Raw genomic sequence first — 19,019 nt, forward strand, 5'->3', positions numbered from 1 at the left:
TGTCCTCAGGCCACTACCACTGGGAGCAGAGCAAATTTTAATTGAAAGAATCTGGGAAAACCAGGCCGCGACTAACAATGGATGATTAAGTCTCATTTTGTAAGTCTGCTGACCCTCTGAGGTCAGGAAAACATTTTGACCTATAAAGAATAACCTATAAATGTCACAGTCATTAGAAGGCGCTTAAAATTCACCGTTTCCCTGAAGGGTGATTTGCCCTGAGCGTGTATGACAAGTGACAGATGACTGATACATTTGTGAGAGAGCAGTGTCAATCAAAAAATTAAAAGCCAAAATTGTGATAGACTTAGTATAACTGAAAAGGTCATTTAAGATCACCATAGGACTGACTTGCAGTGATTTCCACTTAGTCACGATGAGTTGAAACGGATGGGTTTGTGCAGATGAAACAAATCAGCATCTTATTATCGCTTCACTTCAATAACACAACGTATTATTTTCCCAGCATTAATCAGATCCCCGTGTGCAGACTGATTTCAAACGCGGATCTTGAGAATTGATTACAGAAGCAACAAACCTGAAAAAAGGGTTTAAGAGAAAAGACACTCTTTGGCGTTCTTGCTGAGGGATAGATGAGAAGATTGACGCCACTTTCTCGTCTCGACAGTAAATATTGTGCGACTCAAAAAGACAGCTGCCAGTTAGCAGAGCGTAAAAAGTGGAAACTGCAGGAAACTGTCAGCCGTGACGCATGATGAATTCTAATTTTCTGACATGAAGGCCCCAAACAGCTTGAGCAGCGTAGATCAAAACTTTCAGCTGTTTTAATGTGTCGTCTGCGCCCAAACACAGAGTGATTTAAAAAAGAAAACGTAATGCTGCACATCCCTAAAAACGCTTTTATCTTCTGAAACATGTTGCCTGCCTCGAATTCATTAAAAAAAATCACATTTTTTCAACATTTAAAAAGTTGTATTTGTACCATTTTCAATAAAATTAGAGCAATAATAAAGATTTTCAAGTCATGACCTTATTTTGGAAAGCAGATTGTGTAATCAGCCTCTGTCATATCTTAAAGACTTCATAGTACCTCATTATCCTAGCACAGAACTTCTCTCTCAGACTGCAGGTTTATTTGTAGTAAGTGTTTTTCTGCTGTCTTTTACCTTTCACTAATATAGTTATTTCTTGTTCGATATGCGGGGACACAATATGGATGAGGACACAATAAAATGAAGTTACCTGCTGGGACACACTGAGCGTCCGCTGCCTCCGTCTGCCCATTGCTTGCTGCGCACGTACAGCAGGTCCTGGCCTTCTTGCTTTTGTCTGTGAACCAAGAAGCTGTTTCAAACTCTTAGAAAATAACAGACTCCAACTATACTTGAAACTTTCATTTATGCACAGACAATTTAATGTCCACAAAATGCTGAGTATAAACGTACGTTCCAGAGTCATTTCCTCTTTGTTCAGGGAACTTACCTTCCTGAGCAATCTCCCAAAGATCTAAGGCCACTTTAAAGGCCTGGGCTACTGTTAATGTTACAGCCTGAGCCTGGAAAGAGAATAACACAGAGAAACTAGATGAAATTAAATTATTTTTAATAATGGGTATTTGATTTTGTGATAAAGAAGATATTTTAACTTTTTCTTTGCATAAGAGTGTATCTATTGTGATAGATTTGTCAGAAAGCAGTATTTTTTTTAATACTAACCACAGAAGTAAATCTCAAGTATCACTAAGGAAACAGCCACAAGATGGAGCCACACGCCACCCATTGTTATGTTACACTTAGAGTTCATAATTATTGGTCCTGAAACAAACTGAGCATCCTCCTAAAGTCTGACAACATATATCTAACACATCAGTCTAAATCCAGGTATATACAAGAAACCCACGGCACTGCAGACTTACAATTTTCTTCTTTTGGCAGAGAAAGGCATGGCACTCAAGAGTCTCGTTGAACTGACTCTGTGAAACATATGCAAAGACCTTATCCTGAGTTTTATCTGCTGTGCAGTATGAGATTCTGTTTTAAAGGAAAGAGAGAAATATGAGACAGAACAGAATTTTATTGCAGTGTAGCAGTTCCTTCAATTCACATGATATACAGTCAGTTACAAAGGCTCTACATATTTCACCCAAGCACATAAATAAAGCAATATCTAGTCCTTACCAGGTTTTAAAAATAGGTAAATAAAACTAAGATCATTAACAACACATGACATAAAACACCATGTCATTTTTATTTGACAAAAATGGAGCCAAAATGCAGAAGGAATGCAGGAAAAACGAAGATGATTTAGTAGTTTAGTAGAACCACATTTGATAACGATAACTTAAAGCAATAATTTTCTGTCTCTCACATTGCTGTGGAAGAATTTTGACCATCCTTTACAATGTTTTCTCAGTTCATTAGGTTTTGTTTATACACAGCAAACCTAAGGACTTGCCAAAGCATTCCAATGAGGTTGCGGTCTGGACTTTAATTGGGTTACTGCAATGACTTGATTTGGGGTATTTTTGGTTATATATTTGTCCCTTTGCTTTGAATCATCATCCTGTTGTATGGCCATATGTAAGCCACGTTTTAGCCATTAGACAGATTGCCTCACATTTGACTTATTATTGACACATTTGACATTGGTATGCAGAGGACTTCATGATCAGTAATAACTAAAAGGTGCCCAAAGACCAAATCATCACCCCTCCACCACTGTGTTTGACAGTTGGTGTAACATGTTTGTGCTGATATGCTCTGTTTGGTTTTCACCAAACATAGTGCTGTGCAAACATCTCGTCTATCCAGAAGTCTTCTGTTTTTTTCCAATGCAGCTTTCTTGAATGTTTTCCACTTGGGAATATTCCTTCTCGCTGCAGAATGATGGCCTGTTTTTATAATTGGCCTTAAAACACTTCCCAGATTGATGATCACCAACAGTTCATTCATTGCTGCAGTCTTCCCTCCTTGGCATTGTATTAACACATAGCTGAATGTTCTAAACCATAGAACTACCAAAATTTCTGATTTTATAGGAGATGCTAACATTTACTGATAACCAGTTAACATTTGATCAGCAGCACACAGCTGCTACTTACAGTCTTAATTGCTATGCAAGCAGTAAGGGTGTAATATCTCATGTGTTTCTGCTCATCTAAGGTTGTATTTAGTTAATTTTCAGACCCAGTGCGGACCATATAATGTTTTTTAATTATGTTCCGATATGTAAAACCTTAAGAGTTTGAATTTTGCCATGAGTGTACATCCATTTATAATGAATGATACACGAAAAAGTACAAATAGGAAGGCATTAGTGTCACACATGCGACACAAAGTACACAACATTACCTACTAGTCCGCACTGTGAATGAAACCTCGTAGATCAAGGTAAGCTGCACTGCCTACATGTCAATTAAGGCTGTAACTTTGCGGTTTATTTTTGCATATGCATGAGCACACCAGTCACAGCACCAGAGCAATGGATATGAATAATATGCTGATTGAGTCCCACAGCTGGGCAAAGACAAATGAGCAGCAGTGACATCCATAAGTGAGTTGTGCTTGAAGCTGTAGGCACTTCAGAGTTTGGATGGAGAGAAAGTGTTTCATGCCGAACTCGAATGTTGATAAAATGTTACCTTTAAAGACCGAGCTTGTCGATTAACCCTGAATTTTCAGCAAAGGAGCATTATTTACACTTTTGTGATGAAAATGATAGAATTATTCAAAGGTAAAGGACTTTTTAAAAAAATATTATATTCAGATAAACTGTTTGCTGTTCCTCATTTTTTATCTGAGAGCATCAACCACTGCAGGAAGGCATTTGAAACTGCAGGAAATCTGCTGAAGATTTTCTGAAATAACCTCCCTGACAGTTACATAATATATTGCGAATTCTTATCAACCACAGAAAAATGTCCCCATCATGTGGGTATATATATATTTTTCCTCTGAAACATTTAAATTTCTACCATCAGTGGAAAATAGAAAGTCTAAGATTACAAATTGATCTCCACTGTGATTGTATTGCATTTGAAACCTCATTCCCAGCAGTCACACTGAATCCACTATCTGGTTTTCAAGAAATCCAATTGTCTGCAAATCCAGTCACAGCCTCGGCCCTGTGATTTTCAATAGTTATCTAAAACCCAATCCAGACAAAGTCCACCAAGCCATTTTGTTCTCCCACAGCAGCTTGTTTGGGGCTCACTGAGGCAACAAAAGCAGTGAATTTCCTTTGTCAGATTTTACACAGGCTATTAGAAGCTGTATTGATCTTCAGTCACTCTGTGTATATGCGATGGTTACCTGAATCGGCAGCATGCGTCATTTGTTTGTTGCCTTAAATAGATATGCAAATTAGCCACGGTAAAAATGTTGCACTTGACCTTTTTCACTATAATTAAAAACAGCACAACAAGGACAATTAGGGGCTCCTTCCATAGAGCTGATAGCAGAACTCTTCGACACGAGCTGTGTTGCTATTTTTTATATTCATGCTGTCATCATCATCACTGAAGAAAAGAGAAAGCTCTGGGTTGATGACTGTATAATCTGCCATCATCAGAGCAAATTGTAAACTACGTGCAAAGGGGATTTGTGGATGGCTGACACTCATTTGCTACCCCAATTCAGAGGTGGGGGTTGGGTGGGTAGTGGTGCTAAAAATGAAGTTATGTATTAGATCAAACAACAACCATGAAATCAACAGCGCTCACTACTCCATCTCAGATTGTTTGCTGGCTTGCACCACTGATGCATGACCCACATAGCAATGCCCAGGATACCCAGCTTTGCGTATTACCCCCTCTCCCGAAGCGCGAACTTATATTTGGGGCCGTAATTGCATAAAAATGAGCAGGGAAAAGTTGAAAGGGTTGACCTATTTAAAATTAGAAAACAAGAATGACGAAACTCAAGTACTACTCAATACAACTCAATTATCATCCTATTGAGATAGTATGTGCTTTTAATTAACTTCATATATTTTCCACAAGATGAATTTCACTTATTTTAAATATTTAAGCATCCACATGCCTTCATAATTCTTTGTGTTCTCAGAATTTTATTTACTAAATAATATGCTCCCTTCAAGGCATCTCCTTGTGCACATCTGGATCGCTTCTAGCAAACATAGATTTCCATTCTTACCGCTACACTGCATCTGCTATTTCGCAATCGACTTGCAAGTACAGAAAACACTACTGATGAGAAATTATCCTGACCTGTGTCTAAAGGTAACAAACGGAGCACAACCAAGAGCATAGCAATCTTTATTTTGGATTATGCAAGTTAAGCCTGTCAGTGACCCAAAAATTGTCTCTTACCATGCTTTCATCATGTTGCAACTATTCACACCACACTCAAAAACAGTTGTTTGGCCACACCAACACAATCCCTACTAAGCTACTGCCCTACTTGCCAGATTTGGCTCCCGCAAAATGAGATTTATTTTGAAGAATCATTATTTTGATCTAGTGGCGGACATCCAGCGCACATGCAACTGATCAGAAGGGGTGATCTAAAAATAACTGGGGCTTAAAGGAAGCAGACCCTGAAGGCGATAGCAGCTAAAAATTACATCAGGCGTGTTGTGTTTTTTGCATTTTTCTCGTTTCTTTCTTTTGCTTTTTAAGGACTGATCTGCTAACCTCAGAAAAAGTTCTATGAATAGAATTTAAATCAGTAACTGCAGCATTTGACATTTTATTTTTATTTAATGGCAGTATCTAAGATTTAGCTGTTCTTGACATATTTTTAAAACCTTTTTTAGCCTTATTATGAAAAAAATAAAACATTTTCACAGTCAGTCTTTAGCTTTCCCAGAACAATGTGCTGTAAGCAAAATATTAAAATAGGTCAGTGCACACGCAGTGCATGTCTTGCAAGTCAGTGACCCCAAAACTGTTTGTGCATCAGTTATGATTCACATTACTAATATTATTATTTTGCACTGAACTGTCCAAAATCCCAATATCACAATAATCATATTAAGAAGCACATGCCACATTGACTTCTACTGTCAACAGCATAAAAGTCAGACTTATACATATAGTTACATGTATTCATCAACAAAGAGGCCTCTGTCGAGTGAATGTACATGTAAGATTTAATCCATGTGCCAAAGACACGTTTCTTGTATTTATAAAAACTCTTAAGAAAACTTTTTAGTTATTACAGGATAATAAGTGTCAGACGTGCGGCGCAGTGGATCTTATTTTCAATACAGGCCTTCAGGTTTAAAGAACAACAGGAAAAAAAAACAACCTGACAGTATCGCATAGTTCCCGCTAAGCTTGAACAACAGAAGCTGAGCTGTCAGTCACCATCATATCTCCAAAGGGGCTGTCTGGACTGCAAGCCTTTGATCTTCTTACTGTGTACCGCACCGGTATTTGTGAGGCAGCGAGAGAACGTCATTGGATATTATTTAAATATTTACAGTACAAAGCCTGAATAGATCTTCACACATCAAAGCCTCAAACCTTTCATACGCTGAATGAAACAGGTCTGCTGCTTAATTCGACAGTGATAACTTCTGTTCAATTTTCAACTTAGCAATACTATAAAAAAAGAAAGAAAAAGCAGTGGGTTTTTTCATCTTTAAATAAAATGATGAAAGAAGCCATGTCTCCATGAATGTTTAGGATCACTGTTACACCCAATATCCTCAGCTTAGAGATCGTACAGACACATGTCAGAACCACGTGTATCATTACAAGGTGTGTTGTCAGTCTGCATTTCAGCTCTGCTTTTCTGACCCGTATGCTCTGCTGATTGATATGCTGGCTGTTCCCTGAGAGCTCTTGTCAGAATATGAATCAGCAACGCTAGCCCAGATGGAGTCTGAACACCCTCACAATGTTCTCTGCTGGGAGCATCTTCTGTCTGCATGTTTTAAACAAAGCATGTTTTTAAAAGGATGACAAACATCGATTACTGTATTGGCGTTGAATATCTGGATTTTTCTACACCGGCGCACATAAAGGCCTCTCCAGAGTGTCAGTACTCAAAAACGAACCAGCCACTTGTCTACTGATCCAGTAAGTGGCTGCATTAATCAAACTCCCACATCTTCTCCTACACCTGCAGATCTGCAAATCTGTGCATGACCCAGTAACACAAAACACACAGATTACTTATATTTTGAACTAAACACAGGAAGATTTCTTCAGCACTGATTACGGTTCAAACATCTATAGGAATCCTTTGTTAGAGACTGATCTAAGAACAAGAAGCTGTAACTTTAGCCTAGCATAAAGACTGGAGGTAAACAGCTAACCTGGCTCTTCTTGATAGAAAGCTGTCAAACCAAATAGGTTCTGACATTTAATTTGGATTAACTGGATCTGCTGAATCTTTGGACCCCACCTAATGTGCACTTTTGAAAATTGTGTTTTGTTAGAAGCAGAGAATTTGACTTCTCCCTAATAGGAACTCTGCTTCATTATCATATCAATGGATGTTTTCCACTTCCTTCCTTATATATAAGCTCCATCACTGATCTGTAAACTACTGACAGGTATTATCATTACAATCCAGGGTTATGCCTGAGGTAGAAAATCATCTATTCACCTCCTGTGTGGTGTAATCCTTCACTGCTGTTTGCAGTTAGACAACAGCAGCTCTGCAAATCCGGGAACATCAAGCTTATGACAATAAGCTTTAACCCTTTAACATCAAAGTATGCAGGCTACCTGGACTTATTTTTTAATTTTGGCTTTAAAATTGCAAAATAATTATCATCTTTCAGGAACCACTTAAATTTTCTCTATAGCGAAAACATTTCAGCAGTTATGATAATGTGAAGCGCACTGAGATTAATTTTCTGTGTTCAGACAGAGGACCTTGTGAAAGCTTTGTGCTACCATGACATGCCGAATATCCCCATAAAGCTTGTCTTCTCTCATTTCAGAAACCCTTTTAATTCTGTCTCTGGCACAAATGGTAACAGAGTTATGATCATTTAAAAAGTGCCAATGAGGCGACGGCGGTGGGGGGGTTAAAAGCTATTGGATATTTTGAAACTGTAAAAAGTGAAATTCCACCCATACAGGTTAGTACTGCATTGTTTTGGGTGTGGATGGGTGCAGTGGGAGGGTTATGGGTGCTGGGATCCTATTTTCTATGCCATGCACAATGCCCTCCTGTCTGTTTTCTAACCCCCACTAAGCTTCCCCTGAGGGGAAACAGGCTGGCTTTAACCCAGTGTGAATCCAAAATTAATTCTACAAACACACAAATTTACATACACACTCACTGTGCAAGTTACATCCACAAAGTCACAATGTGTGGACATATGTGCACATAACTTGTGTATCTAACTCCCCCTGTGGATGCTACGCACTCTAAACACAGTCTTGATTTGCTTGATTTGAATTCTTTCACACTCTGCTTGCTTTCTTGGCCAACAAATGGATTATGTGCAGCAAAAAAAAAAAAAGATACGAGGGGGTGGGGTGGCTACAAGGAAGTGGAGGTGGGGGTGGGGTTCCATAAAATCTTCAGTCAACCCGAGCACAGCATGTGGTCCTTCACTGAGTCCTGTATCATATCTCGGCAAACAATCGAAGCTCGAGTTTCAGTCTAAGAACTCTGTTGTCCTGTGTTCAAAGCTCAGTTTAAGATAATGAGCATAAATAGGAGCTTTTTTTTCCTTAGACAGTATAAAGGAAAAGAGGAGAGAAAAGAAGGAGATCAAAGACGAGGCAGGTTTCACTAGCCTGTGGTCTGTTACTGCTGATAAGGTGGATCAAGAGGGGATCCAGAGCTACACCTGCACACACATCGATTCACCTTCAAACACATCGTCTTTTATCAAAGCTTGTTCTGTAATCACAGTCCAGCCATATGATATTTAGACTGTAATCCCCAACAACAAGAGGCCAAGGCTGTATTACAGAATGCTACCCAGAGAGGAGAAGCCAGCCAAACATATCATATCCACACACACACACACACACACACACACACACACACACACACACACACACACACACACACACACACACACACACACACACACACTGATTTGTTAGAGTGAAACCTAGCTTCTGTTCACATGAGGGATGCACTTATTGTGAAATTATGGGCTGATTTAGCCACTTTCTGTTATGTTTTTGTTGTAATTGGTTTCCTTTACCCTTTGGTGCCAGGCAAAAGAAGATATTTCATTACCCCATTGTTCAACATTTAGTCCAAAATTGATGTGATACAATAGATAATCATCTTGTGATGTACCCCTAATTGACCCACTCACCACAGCTCTGAGCAGAAAACTGCTTAGTTTAATGCTGCAAAAGAAGCACGGCAATGGACAGAAGAGAAAATGACCTACATAGAAGGTCAAAAAATGAAGCCATATCATAACAACAACAGCAACAAGACTTATATTAAGAGCATTATATCAAAGAATGGCTGAACAAAGAATAAAATAAAGGAGAAATAAAATAGCAGCAAATTATTACAGAAAAGAGGGGATAAGACAAACCAATGACCTCTTGTGAAATGAATTAAAAAATAATAATTTTAGTGAATTTGAATTTAAATTGAGTTTGGTACAAATGAGTTCTCTGCTGGAGTGTTTGTCTCATTCAGTTCCAAATCCCTGCAGGTGTATCTGCTAACTCTGATAGCAAACTAGTATATTACATGCACACGCTGCTTGGGAAGTTTGAACCAATGCTGGTTGTAGTCCACTATAATGTTTTCCACTTTAATCAGTTTATATCTAGAGCACAGATAGACAGAGAGTACATTGTAGCAGTACAGTAGAGCCTGAGAGGAACTGTTTCTGATAATGAATGTCAATTTTTATGAACCATGCTGATTGTTCAGTTTTTGGGATTTTTTTTTTTTTTTAAGAAAAGGGCAAAAAAATTGAAGTACAGGAAAATGAGGGAAGGGAAGTTCTCTGGGGAACATGAGTATTAAAAAAAATCTTAGTAATCAATCACTGTTGTGGACCAACAGGTTCAGGATAGAAATGCGATGGCCGTACCTGTAAATGGAGACATTCTCTATGAGGTCTGTGGTTTCTGTGTCTGTGATAACGATGCCTTTCGGTGAGACCGTCAGTGTTACTTTCCGAAACTTCTTTGCACCGGCTCTGGCCTGTGGATATTGAACATAAAACATATACAGTAATGTGCAAAAGTCTTAAGCCACCCCTCATTTCGTGAACCAGACTTTATTGACATTTGTAATGTGGTCTTGAACAACAGTTCTCCAGGCTTTCTGAAGGTCTTTCAAAGTTTTGGAATGTTTGTTGCTTTTTCACTCATTTTCAGTCCAGTCCTTGTACCTGACCATTTTCAGAGGATTTTTTTCTTTTTGTTAAGATGCTTAACTCTCAAATATATCTTTTTCAAGCATAAAGAGGTACCCAACTCAAGGGATGAACCTGTATCGTATGTACAAAAATAGACAACATAGCAAAGAAGAAACTTCAAGCAGTCTTTTTAAAGTGTATCTTTAAGCACTTTGTTACTAGTAGCCTGTGCCATTTCTTTAGTTGACATGAAATAGTCATTTTGTACAACCAATCAAGAGCAGGTGAAGAGTATATGAAGGTCATGTCTTTAAGAAATAGAAAGCAATCCATCAAAGACCTGACACAGGATCTAAGAGATGGATATAGCCCTTCAGTTGATCCGTCTACTGTTCTCTCAAGCCTCATCAAAGATGGTTGAAATGGAAGTGTGGCTGTATTTATGCCAAATTAAATCAGTGGCAAGAGTTCTGATGGGGTGATGAATTCAAAGTGACATTTTTGGTTCAAATTTCTGTCAACGTGTACGGATGATGTCAGGAGAGAGGTACAACAGTGAGTATCTACAGCCATCTGTAAAACACCTTGGAGGCTCTGTCATGGTTGCATTTTAGCCAGCGATGTTGGAGATCTTGTCAAAATGAATGCAATTATGAACGCAGAAAAATGTAGTCAGATTTAGATCCAACATGTAATATCATCTGGAACGTGTCTCAATGGCATGTTCCAGATAGTATTTTTGCACGACAATAATCTCAAACTCGCTTCAATAAAAGCATACCAGGATAAAAGAACAGACAATGAAACACTACCTTAATATTGTTGAGGCAGTGTGGGATCATCTTGATAAAGAAAATACTGTTGACAGTGACAATAACCTCCAGATAATACAATTAAATAGCAAATGACAGCAGTTTTTTGCGACACTCAACAGATATCAGGCTAAGCATCAGTAGAGTGACCACCAATGAATAGATTAAATACATATAAATACAAATACATTTAAAGAACTACATAATTTAGTATTTCCATATGTTGAATTGTGTAAGAACTCTTTTATTCATAAAAGAATGATGGTGAGAAGCTAAAGATCAGTAGGAGTGAGATCTTTGCTTAAGCAAAACTAGGACTTCTCAAGGACAATGGGAATGGTGCCATGGCTTGCTGTATGAATTGTAATACCCTGGAGATGGTGACATTGAACAATAGTCTCTGCTTAGAACCACAACTCTTAAAAGCGTGCTGTAGCTGATTGTGGTAGCTCTTTCATGCAGGAAGCGCTAACGGCTACAGTTGCCGGCGTCATGTTTCGAGTGCCATGCCACAAGGCAAAAACCAATCTGTCAGCTTGAGATACGCCAAGTTCAGCCTTTCTCTATGTTTGCTTCCCCTGTCTTGTCTAATCATGTCTTACTGAAGCATGTAGTGAATGGAAAAGTCACTTATTTATTCAATATACCCATTCAGTTCAGTCAATTATAATGGTTACCGAGGGAACAGACTTTTTGTCTTGGTGTAAATCAACTGAATCTTAATCCCACCATTAGGTTTGGTTCAGTCTCTAATTGAGAGGCGGGGGATTTATGATTGTACTGCTGCCTGTGCCAGGCTGTTCATTCTGCAAAGAAACATCAGACATTTGCATTGTTGAGAAAGTGCCAAGTGAATAGGTGTGCAAGTGTGAGCGTTAGTAGAAACAGAAACATGAGTATCAATTTGCATGAATAAAAACAGTCCAGGAATTGGCTTCTTGGTATGTTTCCAAGTTAACTGGTTTAAATGCAATGGTTTTCTTGTAGTTTCAAGAGAAAACTGCCAGCTGGCTGAACTAATGTAGAAAACCGTACCCAGAAATCCCCAGTATGCTGGTGGTAAGCACAAACATGAAAACAGAGATTGGCCTTCTGCATGTGTGCAACCCCTGATAATCCTGGATTAGCTGCTCTATTTCCATGCATATACGTGCAAACCTTGACACAGAGATAAACTTTGTAAACAACTTGGCAAGCATATTACAGAAATTTCCCTGTGAATGATGCTGATTACTTGGTTTAAGAGTAATCGCAGTAAGCTGTTAAATATTTCGCAGAACGTCTCAATCAAAAGATTTCCTTTAACTGAGCTGTTTATCCTTAATACTCATATAAGACAATAATCAAAGGTTATAGTTTAAATGATTCTGACAGTGTCACAGTGATTTTGCTCCTGTTATGATGACAATCAAATTCACTGACCCTTTGCTTGCTTATCTTTAAAACAATGTCCTGAGCCATTAAGATGACATGGATGAAATCTAAATTTAGCAATCAGTCATCTTAGAGTCATCTTAGAGTCACTCAGATAATGTGCACTGGAATTTGAAAGTTGTCACAGTAATCCTCTAAATAAATATCACTGCAGTTGAAATGTTCACAGTTTCCCTCTTTAAACTTTAGAAATATGATTGTGACCTTTGTGGTCTGGCTAACTAATTTCACTGTATAAGCAACTGTACATTGACAATAAAAACGTTCTAAGTTCTAGATCTTGATGACAGATTTTTGCTAATAGGGTATAATTTATACACTACTTAGTTTAGTAAAATCAAGTAATACCAGCACAGCTCATATAGTGACATGCATTATAATGCATTAGGTTTAAGCTTCTAATGGGGGATAGAGACTCACCGTGGCAACAATTCTGCGAATGGCAGCAGAGGCCATGTCCTCTCCTTTAGGCTGGCCCACCAGAGTCATACCCAGGTACTTCACGTTGAACACCATCCCCTCCAACAGAGTCTCCTTCGTGTCTGTCCAGTTCTCTGGCAGCTCTGGAAAAACAAGTTCATCCCAAAATAAGGTGTTAAGTTACTTTTTTTTTTTTGGAAACCGACACAGTTTCAAAGTAGTGCATTTGCAGGCTCATGCATATCACCTCAATTCCCAAAAAAGTTGTGACACTGTGGAAAATGGAAAACCAAAAGCAGAATGCAATCATTTGCAAATGTCACACATTCTGGAATTTTTTTTTTTCCACTCTTTCAGGATCAGTTTCTAGGTCAGCGTGGTCATTCTAAAGATTGCTGAGCAAACAGTTTACGGTACTCAGCCCCAGCAACGTGTGAGCTGGCAAAGTGACATCACCGCTCCGCACATACTGGTATTAAATATAGAGTCAGATTTTGTGTAACATTAGAAATGTAAAACATGAACAGCTCTAAATATTTAAAATATCTCTGTGATATTTTAAATGGGACTAATTTGAACTTCACTTTTAAATCTAAATTAATTTTGAATGAAATGGGTAACCACTTTTGAATGATTGCATCATTACAGTAGAAAATAGTATGAATTTTAGTAAAAAAAAAACAAAAAAAAAAAACAAAACAAAACATCCACTGGCAAGCAAATCCAGTATCAGGGCTCTGATAATGCCATAACAGAATGCCTGCAATATCCTGTTGTCTCTGCGATTCCCAACAGGTAGTACCAGCTGTCCTCGAGCTGACTATTGCAGGCAGTGTCAGTGACTGCACCCATGCAGAGAGCTGAAAATATCTTTCAGAGACACCTGGACACCCTACAGATGAGCAGCAGGAGAACAACAACTTACAAAACTGCTACAGGCCACATTCTGTGATAAAAACCAACAGTTGAACAAGGGAAACATCTGAGCTACAGATTTTCAAATGACTCTTCCAACACCAAAGTGTGATTAAACTACTATAAATATAAAACTATGAAATAATCAACATTAAGCTCTAGCGCTTTCCCCCTCTGTCTTTCTTCTCCATATAAATTCAATGCTGCTTACACAATTGAATGAAGTGAGAGAGTGAGATTGACAAAAGGAATGAGCAAGAAGAGCAGGGTGAGGGAAAAGAGACACGCACACACAGTGTCCAACACTCTATTGGGATATACTGGCACTAAATTCTCCACATGGGCTGAGCCATCTGTCACTGGCAGACCCCATGCAGCTGTGAAGCGAACAGCAAACACCGCCATCCCCGTCCCACTGCTTCCAACGACTCTGAATTATTAACTAATTTTCAATCACACTGTGGGGGCTGTTTCAGAACCAGAAAGCACATTTGGTGTTATGAAATGCAAATTCTAAGGTATGCAGTGGCCAGCTTACTGTAAATCATTTGACAGCTCTGGATGAGAGGTGGCTGCTGATAAGGAGTCCCATAATTTATCCTCCATGAAAGTTCTGCCTTTAAATGTAATATATTTACAGTCCCGTGTGACCTAGCTCACTACTCCCTAGGAATGGTACTTGAATTATTTCCTGACCCCCTCTCACAGTGGTGTCCCTTCTCACAGAAGGTCAAAGGGCAGGTTTGGCTACATGACAGGAAAAAGGGGTTTCAGGCTTTTAAAGAAGAATACATGAAGGGAGAAATTAGATAAGGGACTCCATCCCTGGAAGGATTACTCACAAACAAATTCCATTGACTTTCACCGGCAAAGGGAGCAGGATTCTATATAATTACATTTTTGTTCTATTATGAATGGGTCGATGAGATTTTACTGAACTAATGCATTTAGGTTTTTCAAAATGTTACTGACCAAAGACGCAGATGCTGAAGGGACATTTAAAAAAAAAAAAGAAAAGAAAAAAAAGAGCACACACACATTTTTTAAAACACTAAAAACTGATATCAGTTTTTGACTGTTTGCTGTACTCCTCAATAATCTCTTCCTTCCACTGCCCATACTTATCATTGTGGTGTGCTTCAGGCTATAGCATAGACAAGAGACATGCGCATAAATGTAAAGTATGGTTTAAAAGCTGTGCCTCTGCCCTGACAGAAGCTGCACACCCTTCCTAGCTTTCATAGTTAAATATAGCTTCAGAGAGCCACAGTATAAAATTATTTTTTACTTATGGTCTTAGGAAGTTTACATGAATAACTACATCTAACAAGTGTTATTAAAATTCTATTCAATTACATTCTCAGTTTAGTTTTATTTATATATTACCAAATCACAACAACAGTCGCCTCAAGTTAAAGGAAATATTAGAAAGAAGCCCCATCAGATGAGCCACTATGAGCAAGTACATGGTGACAGTGGGAAGGAAAAACTCCCTATTAACAGGAAGAAACATCAAGCAAGACCAGCCTCAGGGAGGGCTAGCAATCTGCCGCCACCAAATGAGAGTGACACGAGGGAGAAATCAGTTTATGTTTTGTGTGTCTTAAAGAAAAAAATACCAGCTGAGATTGGCTTTTTTTAACTATCAAATATCGGTATTAGTCTAAAAACCCAATATTAACCTAAATACATACAAATGTTTTTGTTTGTTTGTTTGGTTGGTTGGTTTTTACACAAACTGGTCAACAGATTACTCTCATGGGTGAAGTTGTCAAAAAAATATAGTCAATACTAATCGATAAAAATTACTATCAGATAAGAGAGCGGTCCCCAACCCCCGGGCCGAGTCGTTTGGTACCGTGCCGCGAGAGCTGAGGCTCGGGTGTGAAATGTATGGTTTTCAGGTTTTCTATCGTTAACTCGGTTTCCCTGGGTCTTTTCCCATGTTGTAGTCGTGTGTCTTATTTTGAAAGAAATAGTTACACGTTGCCATAGCGACCAGAGAGCATTAAGGGGCAGAGAGGAGGATGTTACTCTCAATGTTGTTGCCGCATTTCAGGAGGACGCTGCTAATAAAGTTACACAATTACACAGTGAATTCGTGTTTATTATTATATTTACAAAATACCACAGTTTTTCTCTTGGCCGTATCATTTTATTTTGTTGTATTTATCCGTGACACCTTAAAGGCCGGTCCATGAAAATATTGTCTGATATTAAACCGGCCCGTGGCGCAAAAAAGGTTGGGAACCTTAAACCTAACCGAAAAAATAGGTTTTACGCTCTTTTTGCACACTATGTTTTTCATACATGTCTTATAGTTGCGTTACTCTATTTTTTTATGCTATGTGAGAAATTAATGACATTAGTAAACTAGTATTATAATCCTATTCACAGTTAACTCATTTGTTACACGGCAGCTGTGCTCAGGCAAAGCCCTAATGTTTACCACTGCTCATGGGCTAATCTGTTTTGAAATATTAATAAAATATCTCACAAATAACAGGAGGAAAAAAAACACATTTTTGTAGTACACATGAGTCAAATTTTTAACATTTCCTGTTTAGTGTTCATCATTTCAGTTAAGGGATAGCTGACTTTACCTGGGACTTTTCTCAGTCTTTACCATCATATACCTATTTAAGACCCTTTTACATCACAAACGTTTTACACAAAAAAGTTAGATTTAATTAACAAGTTAAGCTCAGCTCATAAAATATGCTTCTGAAACAACAACTATATTTTATTTATTAGTTTTTTTCCCAGGCAATAAAATCTACACTTATCATCTAAAAATAAGACGTCTGTTTTTGTTTCCTGTGCAAAATCAGGGGACCATTGGGGCGATCGTGGCTCAAGAGTTGGGCGTTTGTCTTGTAATCGGAAGGTTGCCGGTTCGAGCCCCGGCTTGGACAGTCTCGATCGTTGTGTCCTTGGGCAAGACACTTCACCCGTTGCCTACTGGTGGTGGTCAGAGGGCCCGGTGGCGCCAGTGTCCGGCAGCCTCGCCTCTGTCAGTGCGCCCCAGGGTGGCTGTGGCTACACTGTAACCAGTGTGTGAATGGGTGGATGATTGTGTATAGTGTAAAGCGCTTTGGGGTCCTTAGGACCAAGTAAAGCGCTATACAAATACAGACCATTTACCATTTAAAAGGATTTTTGAGCCCGTCTGTCACAGCTGTCACTACAAACTGCATCCACGGTGTTAAAATAGAAATCCTGTCACATGGCGCTTCTGCAAGAGTGGCAGGGCTTAGAGATTGGTCAATCCAAAACAATTAAATACACTTCACCCTGTCAACTTTATTACCAATCTTTCAGTATCCATATGATTTTATGTCATTCAAAGCTGCAATGCGTCAGCTTCTGGTCGAAAGATTTATTGCACAGTTTGGCTCTGTAAAAATGTCACAGCAATACAAAGCTGAAGTGCCACAGTCCATATTGTGTCTTCCCCAAGCTACACAAATGAATTATTAAACAGCTTTATGTTGATGCTGCAGGGTTTCCAATATATTATCTGCCTAAAAGAGGAGGTCTTAAATTTTTAATAAATCCTATGTGAGTCTACAGAAGGACTGGGACTGATAAGAGTGGCAGGAACAAGCAGAGGGTGGCTAATTGGATTTAACACGTTGAAGAAAATCCTCAGGACAACTAAAAATGCGAAATTTGAACTTTAAGGTAGGCGTGCACGCATACATTCGCGTTGTGTTTGCGAGATAGTTCTCATCAAGGCCGATCAAATTTGGATGAGGACAAAACAAGATTAGGGTATGAGCGCGGCCTTGGCGGTGCACTGGTGACATTTGCATCTCTAACAAATTGATGCCTGGCAACACTTTCACACCGAGTACACTGCAGCAAGAGCACTGATTTCACTGTGTTCGCACAAAGGCTTCACAGTGGAGACACACTCTAAAGGAATCAGTGCATTACAACAAAGGCACAGAACAATTTAATAACATTTTGCTCCACGGGGCTTTAAGTGTATTCGTATAAAGTTACTTTATAATACTACCGCCTTGAGATGTTGAGCACTGTAAAATATTTCAGACTGTGTTAAACCAGCAAATGACAAGAGCAGCATTTCACAGTAGCTGATCTGACTCTGGGAAGTGCTGCTGTAGTATAATAGACGCCATGTGCTCTGCACGCCTTCAGCTACATGCCGTGATCACCAGCTGTCTTTCTGAGCTACACGCTCGGTAATTTAATTTGCTCTGAGAAGTCAAAATCATACCCAGGTGAATTCTGAACACCTCGGCTGATGGCTAATTAATAACATAAACACGAGTAAGCAGAGACGTAGAGGGCATATGGACAAACAGCGGGCCGATACGCTATTTTCCTCGAGACGCTTAATCTCAGTTACTTTCTAAAACTGCAGAAACAAGCGTGACACCCAAATGAATTGTCTATTTTTTGCCTCCATCTCTTTACAGGCAAACTGGATATTCTTTCCTAGAATGTTTTTCACAGCAACTTGACTGGAGACCAGTGGATTGAATACACCATCATCATATGATTAGAGATACATTCAGCTTGCTTCAAGACCCCCGCTGACACCCCCATCCTCCACATCCTTCTAGATGTAATCTTTTTGCCTTAGTGTTTTACTCATCTGATGGAACTTTGAATCTAGGACACCACCTTGACAGAGAAAATAGGCCGCACATTCAGGGAAGATGGTTGGCTGGGATGATGTGGGTGTATTGGGGGGGGTGTAACTGGTTTCCTGATTCTGCCTTGAGGGGAAACCAAGTAAAGCTAAGTCTTTTCATTCAAGCTCTCACTCTTCAAACTGCTTTTTTTAAAATCCGTCCCCTAACTCACCTTATGCATCTTCAGTTCCTCTGGCACTAACTGAACGCACAGAATAAACTCCAGTTGTAGCTAATGAGAGCAGCTTGGGCTCCTCACAGCCAGGAGTGCAGTACAAGCTATTTCTCAAAGCCTGACAGCATAAAAAAAGAAAAGATACAAAAACGCAATCATGGGATCAAACAGATGATGTCTGAAGCAGCGAGGTGGTACTTGCAAATAGCATTACTAAACACCTTGGCTAAGCATCAAAAGAAGTGCATCAACTACAGTGGAATAGTAGACCCTGCACACTCGGCTTGAGTAGTACATAAAAAAACCCACACATTCACCAACCCAGAGTACAAACCATCATGTCATTCTATTTTAAACCCTCACAAT

At 39.0% G+C, this 19,019-nt stretch overlaps 1 protein-coding gene across 4 annotated transcripts in view; it reads right to left on the reverse strand.

The window, feature by feature from the left end:
* Positions 1-19,019, reverse strand: part of si:dkey-71h2.2 (low density lipoprotein receptor adapter protein 1) — a 103,345-nt gene that overhangs the window by 66,811 nt on the left and 17,515 nt on the right. For all 4 annotated transcript variants that reach the window (XM_040018191.1, XM_040018193.1, XM_040018192.1 and 1 more), the window contains exons 2-6: positions 12,900-13,042; positions 9,964-10,076; positions 1,877-1,991; positions 1,444-1,516; positions 1,204-1,290 (exon numbers count right to left, since the gene is read on the reverse strand). In XM_040018191.1, the coding sequence (XP_039874125.1) occupies positions 1,204-1,290; positions 1,444-1,516; positions 1,877-1,991; positions 9,964-10,076; positions 12,900-13,042 (531 nt within the window). The remainder of the gene's footprint in view (positions 1-1,203; positions 1,291-1,443; positions 1,517-1,876; positions 1,992-9,963; positions 10,077-12,899; positions 13,043-19,019) is intronic.

Source organism: Simochromis diagramma, unplaced genomic scaffold (assembly GCF_900408965.1).
Source record: "Simochromis diagramma unplaced genomic scaffold, fSimDia1.1 OVJJ01000802.1, whole genome shotgun sequence".
NCBI lineage: Eukaryota > Metazoa > Chordata > Actinopteri > Cichliformes > Cichlidae > Simochromis > Simochromis diagramma.